Source organism: Strongylocentrotus purpuratus, unplaced genomic scaffold (genome assembly GCF_000002235.5).
Source record: "Strongylocentrotus purpuratus isolate Spur 01 unplaced genomic scaffold, Spur_5.0 spur5_scaffold_9, whole genome shotgun sequence".
Taxonomy (NCBI): Eukaryota; Metazoa; Echinodermata; class Echinoidea; order Camarodonta; family Strongylocentrotidae; genus Strongylocentrotus; species Strongylocentrotus purpuratus.
The window spans coordinates 6,803,690-6,824,836 of record NW_022145615.1 but is presented as its reverse complement, the minus strand read 5'-3'; the positions used below and the strand labels follow the sequence as shown (position 1 = coordinate 6,824,836).

The window sequence follows — 21,147 nt, the reverse complement described above, 5'->3', positions numbered from 1 at the left end:
CTTTACTTTCATCTCAAAATGTAAAGCCTTTTAAAATAAAAAGCCTTTTAAAATAAAACCACATCAGCCTGTCTCAACAGTGGTTCCCAGATAAAATCAGTCTCAACAGTGGATGCCAGATAAAATCAATAGAGCATAATGATTGCAGTCTAATATGCTGTTTTTAAGTAACTACTTAGAGCCTGTCTTTCTGATGAAAGGGGGGGGGGGGTGTATGTTTGGTTGTACACCACATGCTACCGCGATAATTGCTCAATGATCAAGGCAATCCAACTATAATCAGTAAGAGAAAATTCACTTCTGGGAAAGACGAGAGAGAGAGAGAGAAAGAGTGAACTATTTCATTCTTTATTATGTTTTTTTAGTGTGGAAGCAACCAATAGAAGAAAAAAAAAATGTCCCCTGAAATAGATGGCTCTTTAAATGCCATCATATTCAAAAGGTATGACAAGGAACAGCTGAGGATTGTGAACCACAATTTTCATGCCACATCTTTGTTTAGTCCCAACTACACATTTCTATGTACAGTGTATACGACCTTTAGAAAAGCCGCGCCAATATCTCATCAATTGGATGATTCCGATACCTCACATGCCTCACAGTATACACCAATGCTTACATGATCAGCCCTTTCCCCTCGCTTTCACATAGTTTCTTTCACAATGCAATCGCATGACCAAAACTCAAATTGACCTTTAAACTGAACCCCGGATAAAACAGTATAGGCCTACCTATAGCCCGAACCCTGAACCTAACCCTATTGCAACCCTGATCCTATATCTTTGATGAAGTTAACCCAGGGGAGATGTGAGTTGGTCTAGCTGTAATACCCGTGGCACGTTAGCTCTCTGTCTTCGCCTACAAACTGACTCGGCGGACCCCGGTTTGAGACCGACTCGCGCCTTTCGGATGGTGATGACGACCGGTCCCCAGACGAAGATAGTTAAAAAACAACCAACACCCAAATTACGCACACACACGACACGCACACTGGAGCAACAATTGTTGCTTGAAAAATTCCAAGCGCTGCACATCCCCCTCCCCCTCCCCCGCCCCCGAACCGGACCCTAGGATTCGCCACTACACAAATAGAAACATAAACAGCCAATTTAGAGGATATTAGTAGGTAAATATGTAGTGCCAATTTATACAGTACCATCAACGTTACACTGATGACAAAATACAATCAAAATTGCATTAAAAACAAAGAAAATCACTCTATTAATTCACAAAGATATGCATCTTATAAAAAAATACACAAAATATCACTCAATCATAAATCATTTGATTCATATTTATACAAATTTTGGAAAATATAAACAAATATATTCTGTTTTTTCTCAATCTTCAAAAAGACTCTTAATTATATAATGTGACTCATCATATACTTCGGCAATTTCTCAACAATTTTGAATATTGGATGTTTTAATTTATGCCTACCTACTGGACCATTTATGGATTTCATAAAACATGAATGATAATAAAAATCAGGATCATAAATCAACAATTTACACATACATGTATAATGGAAGATATATATATATTTTTTAAATAGAAAGATTCATACTTTTCTTATTCATTTTTTCTTCATCGCTCTAGAAAATACGTCCTACCGGGTAATTATTCGTCATATCTATGATTTAGAAAACGAGAAAAACCCATTATTTTAATCTATTACAAGCTATTAAAAAAAAAAACTACCTCATATGCCATACCAATCATACTTCTATTTTAAACTGTGGCACACGAGGGAATATCATACATGATCCTTTAAAATCTAGAAAAATAAACTTGTCTGTTTGGAGCCAGGAGGGAATTAACTAATAATCGTTTTACACAGAAATAACTCCCTTTTGGCTCCAAAACAGGCGGAGTGTTCATTAAAAAAAAAAAAATCATTTATTTATTTAATGATATGGGATAGCCCATTCCACATCAGCTGGTCAGCCGTGGGGCCCTACTTCATTAACTTGAAGCAGAAAGGCAATATATCTAGACTAAAAATTCAAAACTAAATGAAGGTTTACATAATTATAAACCATGTGCTTTTTAGGGTTTTAGTTTCGATGTCTACAAAATATCTCAATGACACTGTAATAACTGATACTGTCAAAATGTGATTTAGTATGACTGTAAGAATTCACCTCCTTAAAGATGGAATCTATTGTTCACAAAGGTCTATGGTTGGTTCCTTAGGAAAATATTCCTATGGCTATTTTGCCTTAATGCCCAAATGTCACATATTCAAGATATACGTCTGAACATTCAACAGTAAAATGAGATGTGATTTCTGCTTTTTCATGATTTTATTAAAAATTCCATATTTGACACCTGTTGACAAATCAGCTCAAAAACCAAATATTGAAAAAAAATCTCTTAATTTTAATTTTCTTGTGTGTAGAATGTACTGAAATCTTTTATATATATATATAATTGACTTTTTAAGAAGAAACAAATGTTGAATTTATCTCTTTAACATATATTTATATGTACTTCTATTAATACACCCGCTTTCCCAAATACTCTAAACTCCCATTTGAAATGAATTATTCATGAAACAAACTATAATACTACCAAAATAATGTACATGTAGCAATCTTTGCACTTTCACAAAAATAACAGTTTTATAATATATTATACAAACTCTAACAACTTAATCATACCCCGAAACAGACCGCGAACGACCCCGAAACGGACCCGAAACGGACCCGAAACGGACCCGAAACGGACCCGTAAATTGACAAAAGCTTGACCATCCGAGGTAAATGATTTGTTTTCCTTTCTGTTTGGTCTGATGTAAGTCTCATTGGTGGTATAGCCTAGTTGGACCATCAAACCGACTCCAAATCAACCAAAACTGGGCCAAAGCCTATATAGTGTAATATTTTGTTCATTCTATTGTCAGTCTGGGGTCGAACTGAGGTCGAACCGGGGTAGGTCTGGGGTCAGTCTTGTCAGTATGACTGGGCAGCATCATAAAGCAATAGTGCTACAATGAAATTGATAATCATGAGATACAATACCATTCTCATTCATAACTTACAAATTCAATGTCCTTAAAAATCAAGCCCTGTTTTCCTAGCTGCTTTCTTCAACATATACAAATGATTTTGGAATGGACATATTGGATACTGCATTGACACATAAGATATAGATATAATAATATCAAACTGATTTATAACATGACATATAATACAAGAGCTGTAGTAAAATAGACTATTTGGATGTTAAATAATACACAGAATCAGAGAATCTATACAGTTCATTCAATACTAACCATGAACAATATGAAACGTTTGTTGAACTAATCAAATTCCATAGAACAGACTCTTCTATACGGTTCCAGAGAAAAGACAATGAACGTCCATCATCACGTGGAGAGTTCATAAGACGAATGCATCAAGAGCAAAGCGAGAACTTCACTGGACTTTTGCCAGTACCAAACTTGCCTCTGACATTGAATTGAAATGAATTTTCATGATGTATAATATCAAACATACAAATGAATAGAATCCATGATGATAAATGCAATAAGTGTGACTCGTCTCCAAATACTGGAAACTGCAAACGTGAATTATCCTGTAACCAACATAATCTCAAATGAAAGAAATATGGTTCATTGACAATACATTGATATGGGAGTTGAAAATTAGATTGATTTAGCATAATTTAAGAGGAGACAACTGATATAAAAGGAGATCATCCTATTGCCTTTCTTTCTAATGTAATATGTACATGGAATCACAACATTTTTTTTAGTATGATTGAGCTCCTCAATATTGCATGTGGCTGCCTTCTGTCTTATACATGTACCATTCAGTAACCCTACAAGAGTTTTGAATCACATTGTGTTGCCTCATGAGATGAGAATCGTTCTTTTACCTAAACGATAAGTAATTACCCTTTTCCAGTCTGAACATCGTTTAAAGAAACGTAGAACGAAACGGCTGGTTGAGCATGGATTCAAGCCCGCTTTCTTGTCAAGCGACCTCTTCAAAAGTAATAGTTTCTTTACATGCCGTTCTTTTATAAAGCGTTGTTTTCCCAGTCTGTAACTGCAACTTTCGCTATACAATGAAATTCGATACAACAGTTGCTTTATGACATATATATCACAAGCAGAATGTGTATTATCTTCGCACTTCTAAAATCACAATATCAATTGATGGGAGGGGAAACAAACCGGGAGCATTCTTTTGGGCCTTGCATGCCATATTTGCCAGCAAACATGACCGTTTACTAATACTAATGTACTTTTGCCCATATTCTACAAGACCTTTTGAGGATGCTATGAAAGTGTTAATCAAAACAAAAATGCTATATAAAAACTAGCTATTGTACATAAGAATCGTAGGGGGCTGGTGCGGGGTGGACATCTCTCGCACCATTACAAATCTATCATTATACACTAAAACATGAAATTCAAAGAAAAAAAATAGCCTGTTCAATGCCTCGATTGAACACAAGTATGAAGAGGGAATATATATTCATTTCTTCTTCTCTAAAAAGGCAAAGGAAAAGAAAAAGGAATACCTAGGATAAACCTCTGCATTAAGTACAACTAAAATGTATAATAATAACAAATGATATAAAAGCTTTCTGACTTCTTTACCACGTTATCTGAAGATAGTGACTGAATTCTTTGGTAAAAGGGAGCTATGTTGAAATGCTTTAGGAGTTAGGACATTGGACAAATGTTTCCCTTATGAGCTAGACTTGCTTCTAAATGGTGTATTACCTACTATTAATCTTTAATGAGTAAACAATATCAATCATTCACAATTCAATACCTGCTAAAGGAATCTAACAGAAAATCACAAGGAGCAATTTGGAGAAATTACTCATTGATAAAGGAAGAATTTTGCTCTTTTACCCAACAAATGCTGGGAAATAACTTTTTTGAATGCCCAGTCTCACAGAGTTACATTGGTGTGGGTCTCTGCTGCTAACACAATTCAAACTCTCTGAGGATAATATCACGTATGACAGGGGATTGAAGAGGGTAAAAATTAATAAGTTTAATTTTAAATTGCTGAAAGATCTACATAGTTCCTTGGGAAGAACCCAGTCTTGCCGTCGACTTCTCCTTGTAGCCAGTTCTCGTCGACTTCCGAAATGAGCGTGATCATGTCTCCTTCCGAGAAGGCAAGCTCCTCGTCGTTCTCAGGCTCAAAGTCGTAGAGGGCCTTGCAAATCCGAGCTGTCGGAGCTGCTGGTGGTGCACCTGAGAGGTGTAAAGAAAAACAAGAAATGAAAAACTGGATATGAAGAATGTTTCAAATACAGGCTTAAACATGACTCCCTTGTGCACAGTGAATGTATGTGTGTGACAGAGAGAGAGAGAGAGAGAGAGAGAGAATAAGAGAGAGAGAGAGAGAATGAGAGAGAGAGAGAGAGAGAGAGAGAGAGAAACAGCCTTGCTTGTTTGAGAAAAATACAGAAAAGCGATGGCAACGGCGCATCTGAGCCTTTGGCTCAGGTGAGCTTAAAAGCTAATAGTCCCATTAACGACTGACAACCAATTAAGATGGTTGGGGCAAGGACAAGAAGAAGCAATGTTAGAGAGAAAACAAGGGAAACGCTCTCGGCGGTCTTGCCTGCATAACGCAATTCAATATGATAAACCAGAACGTCAATGACGTAGCGCTCATCCGCATCTCGCAACAACAAATATCGTAAATTTTATGTGGTACACTTTTGAACTGGTCAAAAAATAAAAATTTGATGCCCCGGAAGGGACATAATTTCATTTCATTTGCATAAAGTACCATAAATAATCAATGGAGCAAAATTTCACATTTTTGTGTAGAAGTTTAGTGTTCCAAATTTAGCTCTACCAGATAAGGCAAACCAAATCAAAATCAGTCAAGAAATGAGGGAAAAGAAGCAATTTTTGTTATTTTTGGAATAAATTTGCATAAATTACAATAATTAATTAATGGAGAACAATTTCAAAATTCTATGTAGAAGTTTAGTGTATCAAATTTAGCTCTATGATATAAAGCAAACCAAATGAAAATCGGTCAAGAAATGAAGGAGAAGAAGCCTTTTTTGTGATTTCGAATACATTTGCATAAATTAGCATAGATAACGAATTTCATGATTCTGTGTAGAAATTTTAGATCCCCCTCCTAGCCCTATAATATGAAACAATCGGAATCAAAATCGGTTGAAAAATAACGAAGAAGAAGCATTTTGAAAATCTTGATGTTGATGCCACAACAAAGTCGAAGTTTGTTGACCTTAAATGACATTTGATCTTAACTTAGTGATCTGAAATTCTACTCACATGATTGGGGATACTTGATTACCCTATAATCAAAGTTTCATTGACTAAGAACTTATACTTAAAAAATTATATCAAAAATTCAAAAACTTAACGTTAGGTTAAGTTTTTGATGTTGACGCCGCCGCCGCCGTCACCGGAAAAGCGGCGCCTATGTCTCGCTTTTTGCTACGCAGGCGAGACAAAAAAACAGTTCCTTTTTATAAAACAACAATTTGGGCTCCATCTCTCAATGTTTTCCACCCACATTATATATTATAGTTAACATTTTATGTCCCTTATCATGAGCCTGATGATGAACTGTAAAAGGGTTATAGCAAGAAGAGTAGAAAGCAAAATACAGTCAAACTTGTCTTGGTGGTCACCTGTGAATAGTGGTCATAAATTTTGCATCCCTCAAGAAAGAAATAGGTGTTGTAGAACCTGTTCAGAGAGGCCACCTGCATACAGTTAGCACTTTTCCCATGGGTTACCTAATTACTTGTACATCTTTCTATGCGATTCCGCTGTTTATATCGATGCTGTTGTTTTTTAAAGATGAAAAATCGTTTTTCAAGAGGCAATATCGTATTATCGTATTTCATTTGTTTTTTCGTCCAAAATATGATAAAATCTTACTGGTTGGCATCTCTGTACTAATGACATCCTAATAAAAAAATGACGTTTAATGAAATTCTATGAATATATCAGTAAAATATTTCAAAATGCCAAATTAATTGAACCCACTCAAATCTATGTACCTTAATTACATTTTCACGAAATATACAAATAAAGGAGTGGACCACTCATAGGTTAATTAGTTATAATTTCCATTGAATTGGTCTTGCGTTGGCAGGATAACACTCTGATCAATCTATGAATGTATTGAAATTGGTATGACAATGGGGCATATATTAGACACAGGAACAAGCTTCTGGTCATACAAAGAGAGGATAATTAAAGATAGAGCCAGGAAAAAAAGTACCAAGAAGAAAGCAATAATCAACAGCTTGAATTTTTTGAAAGATCAGCTCTTTTCACGGAAATTCTTTATTTTCATCTAAATAAGATCATGAAGAATTTAAATTGTAAGAAACAAATAATACATCTAGGTCAAGAGGTCATAGGCCGCCCAAATAGTGGCTACCGGTATATCCATTATGAAACTGATGTTTGTACTTAACATGACAAAAAGGAGAAAAAGAAAGAATGAGAGAAAGAAAAAATTGGAGAAAGTAGGAAAGAAGTAGGAGAGAAGAAGGAAAGAAAGAAGGAAGTAAAAAAAGAAGGGAAAAAAAGAAAAAAAAGAGAAGGAAAAAAAAGAGAAGAAAGAAAGAAAGGAAAAAAGAAGGAAAAAAAGAAGGAAAGAAGAAGGAAAGAAGAAGGAAAGAAAAGAAGGAAACAAAAAAAAAAGAAAAAAGAAGAAAAAAAAAAGAAGAAAAATGACTCTTTGGTTTCCTTCCTTCAAATTGCTTTTAATCCATCATGTGTGAAATATGCATCACTTGAGTAGCATCACATGAAAGAGGAGACTCTAAGCTTTCCAAATATGTATCATTCATTAATTATAGTTGTGATTAAGTTACGATAAAACATTGATACTTCTCGGTTTCGTTTTTTCTGGGACGCACTGTATATACATATATATATTTTGCAGGGCACATCAATTGTTAAAATGAGTAAATTACTCCTATTACTGACATGAGTATTACACTAAATACCAGCCAGGGGTCTAGACTATGATGAATTTTTTACCCAATTGCCCTTAAAGAAAGCATGTGCATGCTTGTAATCAATAAATAATAATATTTGGTTTTTATATAGAGCATATCACATTATACAACGTCTCTATGCGCTTCCAAAGAGCTTTGAAAGTTATTACCCTAGCTTTAGCTTCGGCAGCCGTATTAAGCGCACAGTGCATTTCAAGGAGTTATCCTACCAGGTACCCATTTACCTCACCTGGCTCAAGTGTGGCAAATGTAGATTAATATCTTGCCAAAGGACAAGTATTAAAGCAACCAGAGGACCGACGGCTTTAAGTCCTCTCTCAAAGACTAGGGAACAAATACCTTTTCTCAAACAAACGATATAGTACAGCCTGTAATGTCACAATATTGAATCCCGTGAGATAATTGTGCCAAAATTGATTTTTTTGGGCTAACTTTGTCAATTTGGGGGTGCTGAATCCAAAAAACTTTGGTACCATTTTTTTCGACCACGTCTTAGGCGGCCATTTTGAATTTCAAAATGGCCACCATAAAAAATGCATTTTTTACCATTATTTCATATTATAGACATTGGAGAAGGTGCAAATGTGGGATAAAATGTATGCTTATGATGTCTGATATATCAATACACATTTTTATAAAATTTTGCTTTATTTCGATTGGCCGCCATCTTGAAATTCAAAATGGCCGCCATTGCTAATCCTATTTTATCTCATGTCTCAAGTTATAAGCACCTGGAAAGGTTTGTACCGTAACAGTATCATAATATTGATGCTATGTGTGTTTTCAAACAAAACACAAGCTCCCAGTAACTGACCATTCGAATTGGCCACCATTTTGAAATTCAAAATGGCCGCCATGGAATAACATTTGCTATATTAATTCGTTTGAAAGTACCTTAGAATCATCCATTTTGAGAGATCATCTGTATTTAAAGCTTGCAGGACCTGGTACATAGAATACCGGCTGTCATCTTGATCATCGTATATATGCCTAAACGCATCACCCCCCCCCCCCTTCTTCCACCCGGGGGGGGGGGGGGGGCTTAATTATAACATATAACAGTTACTGAATGTGGTGTTAAAGAAAAACTAGAAAAATAAATGCCTTGGACTGGACGTATTAAAACTTCAGTGTGCAAATACAGGCCTGTTATTCCAGAGATAAGACATGATGAGACACGCATCACATCAGAATGCAGTATCACGTGTCTATGCAGATTGCCAGCATACATCTTTGATATGACATGTGCTCCCCATGTGCTCTCACCCACGTGGATGTATGTGTATAGATACATGAGAGAGCAACCAAACTTCAATCTTCCACAGGGAACAAGAACTGGATTCTTCGAATTGGTGAACTCCATGCCTGCTTCGCATCACTGCATGCAATTGCAAAATATCTCGAGGACAGTGGCTTGGAATCTATTAGCATTGAAGCAGGCCTCTTTTCCCCTTCAACGATCCGCCAAATATTCACTGGAAAGTGGTTCAAACGTGGTATTGAATTCCACATGACCAACATCATGGCGTGCTATGATCTCCTGTTTGAAGCATCAGTACATCATGAGCACTTGGACAGCATGATTAAGAAATGCGAAGAGCTTCGTAAGAAGTTACACGAGAGAGATAGTGACATTAAACAGGTTTTTGAGGAGGTAACTTCGATGATTAAAGAGCATTATCAAACCACAATCATCCAAGAGAATGACGAGATGGCAACATTCTTACTCAACTACATGAAGCAAGTTGAGAGTTTACTGCATGTGATTCGAGCTAGCAGACAGGGGAACTGGGAGCTGCATCTCGCTTCCATGGAAGAGCAGGTCAAGTACTACTTTGCACATGACTTATACAAGTATGCTTGGCTCGTGCCAATCCCGCCCCCCCCCCCACTCAGAGGTCGGAATGACCGCATGCGTGTTGCCAAAATGTCCGGTAAAGGGGTACTTTTCGTGAGACAAAGTCCGGCCCGAGAATTGTAAAAAAAAAAGGGGTGTATTTGACTTTTCACCCGGAGATTTCTTTAAAAAGGGGGTGTTTTTCTTTTTTTCTCTCATCTCTTTGGACTCCTGAGAAATTATTCCGAATTTAGGGGGGTACATTGAGCATTTTTCCTGATTTAGGGGGGTCTCCAAGGCAGGAAAAGCACGCGAAAAGCCCGCGAAAGGGGGGTTCGGAAATGTTGGCAGTCCTCAGATAGGGGGTGCTTTCAAAAAAAGGGTACGAGCATATGCGTACCCTAAACACTGAGTGGGGGGGGGGGGGGCCGGGGTGCCAATCTACCTTCTTCAAATGCATTCGCTGAAGACATCTGATCCTACTACTTGGGATGCACTAAAGGCAGGGGACTTCATGATGGTCACTAAATCTGGCATCCCATTCACGAACCTATTTGTTGACCAAACATTGGAACAGCTGATCAGGGAAGTGAAAGTAGCTGGCGGCATCACTGGAATAACACAAAATGAAGAAGCACTGGGTAGGTTTTTCATGATTGCCCCTGAATTGGTCATCCTCATTCAAGACTTCCAAGATGCTTACTGTTGTACCACCAATGACTCTCAAACTACGAAGGAGCACTATCAGCTCAGTGGTTCTGTGGCTCTTCGCATGCACAGTAATTCCTCAACAATCAAGAAAGCAATCATACGACACTGCGAGGGCAATCCATTTGAAATCAGGTCAATGAAGCTGATGAATATGGTATCCAACATGCAAGTTCCTGAAGCTTTCAAGGAGGACATTCTTGAAAGAGATGTAAAGGGAAAGATCATGTTCCAAGAATTTGTATCTGACAGAATAGTTGAGTCATCGGCCAAGAAATCTATCTGGGACCCAATGAGGAAGGCCAAACTGAAGACATTCAGCTCTTGCAGAAAGAAGACACAGTGTAAGATTGGAGCCAAGCTCGTCAAGCTAAGAGAGGATCGCCAACTTCTTGCAAGATTTCTCGTTGTTCAGCAGTCCAGACCTGGAATGATACATTCACCCAGTGACACAATTGGAAAATATGAATTTTCTGTCATTCCTAGGTCGCTATTTACCTCAGATGGCCTTCTCCTTATCCCATCAGACAAAAGCTCTTTCATCCATGCCATAGAAACCTATGGAACTGAACCGAATAGTCAGTCTGAAGACCAGATCAATGAGCAGCAAGATTCACCCAACATAGAGACATCAGGAGAAGACAAGAAAACAGACAAACTGTGCATCATCGATGCCATGGCAGTTGTCCAGGCCATAAAGAAGTCCCCATCAATGGTTGACTGCTCCGACTTTGCTGCTGCTTTTGTTAGGAGCATAAGGAAAATTGCATCCCAGTACGATGAAGCACGTGTTATCTTTGATAGATACATTGATGATTCCCTCAAGGCACAGACTAGAGGGAAAAGGACTGCAGGTATTGAACCAGTGAAGTTTGATATCAAGGACAATACCAACATCAAGCTCGTTTCACTGAAGACTCTTCTGTCTCACAACTACACCAAGTCGCAACTGACAGAATATCTTGGAAAGGCTGTTCTGCATGAGTATACAAATAGTAGCAAGAACGTTGTTGTCGTCTACGGAAATGCTACATATTCCAACAAGCATTATGTTTGATCCAGAACTCACCCATCACACACATGAGGAAGCGGATACACTCATCCCATTGCATGTACTGGATGCTACCTCAAAAGCAGCAGAGAACATCATAGATATTGATGTTTATTCTCCAGACACTGACGTCTTTGTATATCTGATGGATCTTTGTTCTACACACAATGTCTTAGGTCGCCTTTGCTTCATCACTGGAAAGGGAAATGCGAAACGTACAATTGACATTGCTGAGAGATGTTCTGCAGTTGGTAGCGAAAAAAGCAAAGGTTTGCTTGGTCTACATGCATTCAGTGGTGCCGATTGGGGTGGTAAATTTGCAGGCATCTCAAAGAGCAGATGGATCAAGCAGTATTTGGGCCTTGACCCAGAATGTGACATAGTCCATGCATTCCAAATATTAGGTGAAGAAGACTTCAACCAGGAAAGTGTGTTATCAGTCTTGGAAGACTTTGTCTGCAAGGTGTATGCTAGAAACAGCAAAGCCACAAAAGTGAGTGACCTTAGATGGGAGTTATTCAGGGCAAAAAATCTTGAGGCAGAAAAGCTCCCACCAACCCTTGGATCCTTGACACCACACATCCAGAGGGCAAACTTCGTAGCCAGAGTCAACAAGGGATACAAAGTTCCAAAACCAAAGCTGCCCCCTCTAGATGGAAATGGATGGGAGCTTTCCCCAGAAGGAACATTCAGTGCAACCAAGTGTTTAGAGCTTCCTGGTCAAATGCTCATGTCGGAAGGAATGCAAAAGCCATTGCTCTTGCAAGAAGAACCATCTGCCTTGCACAGCCCTATGCAAGTGTTGTGACTGTGAAAATACACAGGACTATGATGTGAATAGCCCCGATGTTGACTAGGTGAATATAAAATTATAGATTATAAGAAATTGTTGTTTCAACGTCGCAACTAAACTCACATCCATAAGATTAGTTGTCATTTTAGACACAGTTGTAAGGAGGTACATTTGGTAGACATTTGGTCTTTGAAATCACAATCGCATGATTTATCAGTCTCAGGTTATGCCATGCATTATATGTCATTATTCAATTCAACATATCGCAATATAAAGCAGGAGTTGACTGCCGTGATTGATTCTAGAATCACATGCCTTCCAAAATGATTGATTTCGCATTTTAAGCGCTCCAATACCCAATATGTGTTACAAATCTGAAATACCATATTATGGCGGCCATTTTGAATTTCAAGATGGCGGCTAATTAGAATGGTCATCATTAAACGAAGCATGTATTTCCTTTTAAAGCATGTATATCATCATAATGATGATACTATAACAAGTTTTAACCTTTCCATGCACTTCTAACTTGATATTCAAGTTGAAATAGGCTTAACAATGGCGGCCATTTTGAAATTCAAAATGGCGGCTTATCCGGAACAAAGCACAATTTCATGGAAATTTGTATTACTATATCAGACATCAATGCCATGCTTTTTATCCGAAATTTGAACCTTCTATGATGTCTATAATATGAAATAATGCTCAAAATGCAACTATTTATGGTGGCCATTTTGAAATTCAAAATGGCTGCCCAAGACGTGGTCGAAAAAAATGGTACCAAATTTTTTTAGATTCAGCACCCCGAAATTGACAAAGTTAGCCAAAAAAAAACAATTTTGGCACGATTATCTCACGGGATTTCATAGTAGCCTCTACTAATAGATAAATGTGTCCTTACTTGATGGTTTGTATGAGATCTGTCTGACACCGCTGTCATCATCGTCATCACTGTCTGTGGTGTGGGAGTTACTGGACAGGGTACTGGTCACTACTCTCCTAGGTTTGTAGGCCTTTGGCTGGTTCTCTGCCTCCATGATCCTGTAAAAAAAAAAAAAAAAGGAGAGGAAAATCAAGAGTGTAAGCATTACTGACATATTTTTGTTGCATGATGGTTGAGGGAATAAAATCAAATGGGAGGTGATGTATGAATGATATTGTCTATGAACAACTCTACGGGCAAAAAAAAAACAAGGTTGTTGAGCCAAAATCTGATTCTGTTGATCTAGATCTGTAATGGTAATTGACTGTTGTTTTTCTTTATTTGTATTATAACATTCCAAGCATGGTCAACAATGGGGACTCGCAAAGTTTCAATGTTTGAGCGCCAAAGAGATTGCTAAACCTAATTTTCACCAGAAGGGTGCTTTACACTACTTATCCAATAGGTCACCTCGTGGAGAGAAGCTGTATGCAAACACTTTCAAAATGTCAATTTTTTGGTGTTCATTAATATGATAAACTCATATTATTCTCTTTGTCTCCCTTGATATTCAACTTCTCTTATCTGCCATGTGACAACTATAATTTCTGATTCTACAATTCTTTAAAAAAATTATACGGTAAATAATGATTAACAAAATTGAAATGAAAATCCTTGAGAGTTCACTTCTTATTTCATTTTGATTCTTCTTTTAATCATTATTTGAATATTACTGTGACTGAGGATATCCAAATTGAATTATTTGTGTTCATATAAATATATAAAACCAGCAAAAAAACAACTTTCTAATCTACATGTAGATATATAGAGCTGGTATAGAGGAGGAGGAGAAGAGGTGGAGGTGGAGGAGGAGGAGGAGGAGGAGGAGGTGGAGGAGGAGGAGGAGGAGTAGGATGGAGGAGAAGGAGGAGGAGGAGGAGGAGGAGGAGGAGGAGGAGGAGAAGGAGAAGGGGGAGGAGGGGAGGAGGAGGAGGTGGAGGAGGAGGAGGAGGAGGAGGAGGAGGAGGAGAAGGAGAAGGAGAAGGGGAGGAGGGGAGGAGGAGGAGGAGGAGGAGGAGGAGGAGAAGGAGAAGGGGGAGGAGGGGAGGAGGAGGAGGAGGAGGAGGAGGAGGAGGAAGGGAGGAGGAGGAAGGGAGGAGGAGGAGGAGGAGGAGGAGGAGGAGAAGGAGAAGGGGGAGGAGGGGAGGAGGAGGAGGAGGAGGAGGAGGAGGAGGAGGAGGAGGAGGAGGAGGAGAAGGAGAAGGAGAAGGAGAAGGAGAAGGAGAAGGAGAAGGAGAAGGGGGAGGAGGGGAGGAGGAGGAGGAGGAGGAGGAGGAGGAGGAGGAGGAGAAGGAGAAGGGGGAGGAGGGGAGGAGGAGGAGGAGGAGGAGGAAGGGAGGAGGAGGAGAAGGAGAAGGGGGAGGAGGGGAGGAGGAGGAGGAGGAGGAGGAGGAGGAGGAGGAGGAGGAGGAGAAGGAGAAGGAGAAGGAGAAGGAGAAGGAGAAGGAGAAGGAGAAGAAGAAGAAGAAGAAGAAGAAGAAGAAGAAGAAGAAGAAGAAGAAGAAGAAGAAGAAGAAAGAAGAAGAAGAAGAAGAAGAAGAAGAAGAAGAAGAAGAAGAAGAAGAAGAAGAAGAAGAAGAAGAAGAAGAAGAAGAAGAAGAAGAAGAAGAAGAAGAAGAAGAAGAAGAAGAAGAAGAAGAAGAAGAAGAAGAAGAAGAAGAAGAAGAAGAAGAAGAAGAAGAAGAAGAAGAAGAAGAAGAAGAAGAAGAAGAAGAAAGAAGAAGAAGAAGAAGAAGAAGAAGAAGAAGAAGAAGAAGAAGAAGAAGAAGAAGAAGAAGAAGAAGAAGAAGAAGAAGAAGAAGAAGAAGAAGAGAAGAAGAAGAAGAAGAAGAAGAAGAAGAAGAAGAAGAAGATTTCATTCATCTGTGTCAAATCCTGCCACAGAGGGGGCTATACTACTTCAAGCTGAACATGCATCAACTCTGTTCATGAATGAAAATTCATTCACAAATCAAGTGTGCATTCTAATATATGATGGCAACTATTTCTAATATTCTATGAAATAGGGATTTTTCATACTTCAGGTTTGGGAAGGTACATGTATATGTCCGTAAAGGTAAAATAATGTGCTCAAAATATTGACAGCCGGTCTAAATACTTTATTTATTCATGCATGAACACTATAAAGCATGTGGAATCAAACGCAATCTGAAATTTAGCTCAAAGAAGTCTCTTGAGTTCATGAAAAAGACCCCAATCTCTACCGATACTGAAAATGCAAGTTTGTTTTTCAATCTAATAAGGGATTTGATCTGTAGTACTAGTTCAGTTGTTCAACATTTACAATCGTCATTCAAATTCAAAGTTTAGTCAACACTCTTCACAGAAACATTTAAAACATACAAATACAGAATGAAGTTATAAGTATAAAAAAAAACACAAGAAAGTGATAACAAATACTATGGCAATTTATAAGAGCATTTTGGATAGGCAGAAAGGAGGGAAGTTCCTTATATAAAAGTCTACCCCTAAAAACACACATACATGAAAACGAGAACAAAAGAACAGAACAAAAAACAAAGAACATATTAAAACTTACTATCATGCACGATCAGAGAATATAAAAAAAAAATGTCAAAAATTGGCCCATACTATTGATACTGATTATTATACTTGTTTAACATGTCATTTGAAGATTATCGCCTTTAACCTATAGCAGTGCTGCAGGTCAGAGTTCAATAAAGGTCTAAATGAATCAGCTCCACCTCCTCAAATTGGCAGCAATTATTTGAATGTTATATTCTTCCACAGTTTAAAAAGAAAGAAAGAAAGTTAAATGAACCACTCTCTGTGTCCCCACAATCAACAAGTTCAGACAAACTCTAGCTATAACTTCCTAGTTTCTACACTTTCCTTTTCTTGAGAATTGTCCCCACAATCAACAAGTTCAGACAAACTCTAGCTATAACTTCCTAGTTTCTACACTTTCCTTTTCTTGAGAATTGTCCCCACAATCAACAAGCTCAGACAAACTCTAGCTATAACTTCCTAGTTTCTATACTTTCCTTTTCTTGAGAATATTTTACCATGTGCTTGTTTTTCTTATGCTACTCATCTTTCACGCTGTAGCCTAGAATAACTACAGAGTACTTTTAAGCTGATGACGACGGAGAGCTGGAATATCCATTTACAAAACCAGTCGGAAATGCAGCTCAATTACTAAGCTTTTCAAGAAATAGTTTTTCTACTAAACTCAAATTCTAAATGCATGACAAATCTAAACCCAAGTTTGGATCATTACTATTAAGTAAATCTTTCCTGAAGACTTTAAAGGTACTATGTCCCATTTTCGGGCCCCCGAAATGAAAAAGGTTAAATTCCAACGGAAATTGAAAGATAATACGAATTAAGATTTTCCCTTAAAAAAAAAAAAGGGCCGGAAAATGTCTTTTTGTGGGGAAAAAACAGTCATAAGTTGTCAAATCAACTTTATTGATTACAATCTTTTTTAGTACTAATCTGATTTTCAGACCCTTGTATCGAATGGTCTTACATTTTGTGCTGCGCAAAGATTCAATCAGTTTTTTATTTTGGCCATTACAAGAAGTGGTTTATTGATGTAGACATATTCATAATTCCTGTGAAGTTCTACTGAATTTGAAGTTGGCTGCAAAAGTGATACACTACCTTTAACAGTAGTTGGAGATGATCGCTAGCTAGAATTACAGTATGCCCATGCATCGATTACGATATATCGAAAGTGATATCCAAACTGTCCACTATGTGCCAAAAGGGAACTAACTCCAACTCACATATGTTTAAATAGAGCGAACACCCTTCTGGCTCTCTGCCGGCGTAACAGTGGCTCCCACAAAGTGAGTATTATCCCATTTATAAGTTTTCTGTGACATGAAATATTCCAAGCTTTATTTCATTAAGTCTCAGCTCTTGAATGAATTTATTATGTCTAAACTTTAAGGCCATGTTGTCTACTCAAGTGGTCAAACTGAAGAGGACAGTAAGTAGCATATGTACGGAAATGTCCTGACACAGGACCCACTTCTATCTGTACTGATTTACATTCTGAAATGTCTAGAACAAAGTAAATCATGTTATTGAACCTTGTAAGCATAGGTTAACTGCTAATGTCCCAAAAAGACTTTCATTACGGGGCAATAGTACTTCATTAAATCAAAAGGTACAAGAGATCAATAGGGTCTAGTCATCTCTGAAGACATACATTCATACATACATAGCTAAAGTTCGCTATAATAGTATACATGTACTTTCACAAATCAGTCTCTTTCACATTCATTGTTCAATATGTTTCTAGTTTTTACAGTGAATACATTTGATTGACAAGCGAGGACTTTTATCAACAAAATGTGAATGCAATGGTTTTGTATTTCTGTAGGAGCTTAAATGGAAGTTGTCAATTATCCATATGACAGGTTTCTTCCTGTATGCTTAGATAATTGCACAGGATAAAAGTCATAATAGAAGATCAAATTGCATATACAAACTGCAAAATACTTATTAATATTGTATTCAAAAAAAGAGAAAAACTCAACATAGCCCGTGAGACTGACAGCCAAGAGACCGATTGCCAAATAGACAGACAGCCCACACTATGAAAATGATGGACAAAGAAAGCGGACAAAATATACAGTTCCTCAGGTAGACAAAGTAAATGTAAAAGTAGTATGTAAAAATGTGTAGAACAGGTGAATATGCATGTGACACCTGTTCTACACATTTTTACACAATAGCAGTGAAGGGATGTTCCTTTGTCTACCTGAGGAACTGTATATTTTGTCCGCTTTCTTTGTCAGTCATATTCATAGTGCCATGAGAACCTCCAGATAACTATTCAGAGAGTTTACAAGACCCCCCTTGTCAGTCTAATGGGTCTGGGATGTCCCAATCCAATACATGAAGAGCAGTTTACCATCATTATATCTCTGTTTGAAGCATGCAGGCTTCGCAAAGGAACATGCCATCTAAAAGGTCGATTCCTTTATTAAAACTCTTGCAAGATGCAACACTAGAGGGGGTTGGTTGGGTGTATGGAAATGCCAGAGCCATCTATACACAGAGTTGGGCCAACCCAGTTTGAGTTGGACACAATATGGCGACTACGCTATGTTGTGACCCAGTGAAACCAAGTTGGCCAAACTCTGTGTATAGATGGCTCTGGAAAATGCTAGTCTGTCTTTGCATCCAGCAAGGCAAGGCCAGGGACACACACACGCACGCAAACAGACAGAAAGACGGACAGAAGGACACTCACATGTTCAAATAAATGAAATCACCTCGCCCCGTATTGAATATTCTGCAAATGGAATATGTCCTCATAGATTTATCAGTTGAACAGATGAGAAAGATTCAAAATGCATACATGCGTGCATGCATGAACAATGCTGGATGAGCTTTTATCATCATTTCCGAAACTATACCAGGCAAGACATGAACATGGCATATCCAAAAAATGTTGTTCCAAAAGATGTACATACATGTATAGTGTACCGTACATATTTGGGAAATTTTGATTTACCGAGGGGTATACTACAGAGAGGTACATGCTTAGAATTGCATGGCATTTTGAGCAATGCTTTATCAGTCAACCTTTCTCTCTTTTTAGGTAGGACATGTTTCATATCAAAAGCAACTTTCAATTCTACATGTACAGTTTAATAACAACTTAATTATTCATACCCTAATACCTAGGTGAAATGAATTTTATATTTTACCTGAAACATGAAATTTCCTCATATCATGCACTTTCCTTCAATATTAAGTACAACATATCAAGACTAGCAGAACAAAAAGTAAAAATATTAAAAACATCTCATATTCAGGTACCACTAGTGCAAGCATGCTAAACATAATCAAACATGCAGACATGAAAGAGAAATTGATATTGGGTGTTATTTATTGCTGCAAATATCAGCTTTCTTTTATAACTACACTGTTCTGTGGCAATTGAAAATCTTTCATTTCTTTCAGATTTCTTTGCATATATGAACATGTATGTTTGGAAACAGAACTCTTTCCTGAGATATGCCAAAGTTGACAAATGAGCCATTAGTTTGACGAAATCAAAGAGAGAGAGAGAGAGAGAGAGAGAGAGAGAGAGAGAGAGAGATATAAAGAGAGATAGAGGAGAGAAAGAGAACGAAAGGAATAATGTTGTTGATGAAAATGAAGATGTTTATAAAATAGCTATGATGATGCTGATCATGGTGGTAATGATGATGATGAATGATGGTCAATTGGTAATGGTGGTGGTGATGATGACGGTGATGATGATGATGATGATGGTGATGACGATGATGATGATAATAGTGATGCTGCTTATGGTGATCAAGATTATGATGGAGATGACTATGATGAAGACAATGATGAAGGTGATAGTAATAGTGATAAAGACGATATCGACAGTGATGATGATGATGATGATGATAATAGTGATGATGGTGATGATTCACCGTGATTAAGAAGATGATGATGATGATTGTTCCTACCTGTCGCCTAGGCTGGATGTAAGCTGGTTGAGGATTTCTTGGGCCTGCTGATGGTACTCCAGCTGAGCCTCGACCAGGGCTTGCAGCTGCCTTACTTGTTCAACCTAGCAGAAATAGAAACAGATATATGAATATAACAGTGTAGAAACCCATCATCAGACCTGTAGCATCATTCCCTCACGAATGTGCAAATATGAACTTATTCTACATCAGACTGTGTTGTAGTAAATCCTAGACTAGAGCTCATGTAACTTCACTTTTTTTGAGGCATCAATCTTGTGTTGTGAGTTACCAATTTTTTCCTCTCTGTTTAAACGGTATATTTTCCCATTCCAACAGAGAATTGAACTTGAAAACCGAAAACTGTTTATGTGATCATATCCGAAGCCACACAACAGACAATAATGATCACAGTTGAGTTATTTCCCTCCTCCTCCTCCTCCTCCTGTTTCCCAAAGCCCTGTCTGTATTGGACTATTATTTTTTTCTTTACTTACATCACTTTCCACAAGGTTCATCATTCCATTCATAACAATATCCCTAGACTCCTCAAACTTCTCCTGTGCCATTCGAATCTCTTCCTCAGGAATCTGTGAACCTGAAATCATTGTATTTTCAAAGAAAAAAACAAAGTTATAATTAGCATACATAACATGCATCATGTAGGATTAAGTACAAAAGATGGACAAAAATTCAACTCATTATGTTTTACAACAGGATATCTTTTAAACTTGTAAATCTGCCTGAGCCAATATTTTGATGCAGATCCAGTGTAATTGGTTTCCATTACATATGTATGTACAAGTTCGCTGAAAAATCATTTAAACAAATTAAATTTAACACACATTTCAATGGAATATCGGTGAACTTGTACACAAAACACATTTTGCGAAACTAGGCTCAAATCTAAATTAACTAACATAATACAAAATGACTAGTGTAACAAGAACATGTAGTTCTAGAAACAACACGAGCAACCTTCCAAATTAGCTTTCAAAAAAGTTTCTTTTACAATGCAGCCATATGACCAGAACTCAACTTTATCACTCTCTATATAATGCATGTTTATTTATTCTGCTTGTTGCAGAGGAAAAGCCTAGAAATGAAAAATTGTGGAAATGCTTAAAAGTGAAAAATGACATTTGGTGACATTTCACAGGTTTCCTTGTGACATTTGAATGAATTACTTATATGGTTCATTTGTGCAAAAAGAAATGGATCTCTGCTTCTATTTTCCCTCTACTCTCACCAGTATGTTAATAGGAAGGAAGAGGGCCTATATGCTATTAATTCCTCCAAGCAGACACATGAATT

At 37.6% G+C, this 21,147-nt stretch overlaps 1 protein-coding gene across 2 annotated transcripts in view; it reads right to left on the bottom strand.

Moving 5' to 3' along the window:
- Positions 1–1,108: 1,108 nt before the first annotated feature.
- LOC587130 (endophilin-A3) overlaps positions 1,109–21,147 on the bottom strand; it is a 54,524-nt gene continuing 34,485 nt past the window's right edge. The window contains exons 7-10 of one of the 2 annotated variants that reach the window (XM_030977391.1): positions 20,331–20,433; positions 19,834–19,937; positions 13,289–13,428; positions 1,109–5,224 (exon numbers count right to left, since the gene is read on the bottom strand). In XM_030977391.1, the coding sequence (XP_030833251.1) occupies positions 5,025–5,224; positions 13,289–13,428; positions 19,834–19,937; positions 20,331–20,433 (547 nt within the window). In that variant the 3' untranslated portion in view covers positions 1,109–5,024. The remainder of the gene's footprint in view (positions 5,225–13,288; positions 13,429–19,833; positions 19,938–20,330; positions 20,434–21,147) is intronic. The other variant, XM_030977392.1, reaches the window with a different exon arrangement.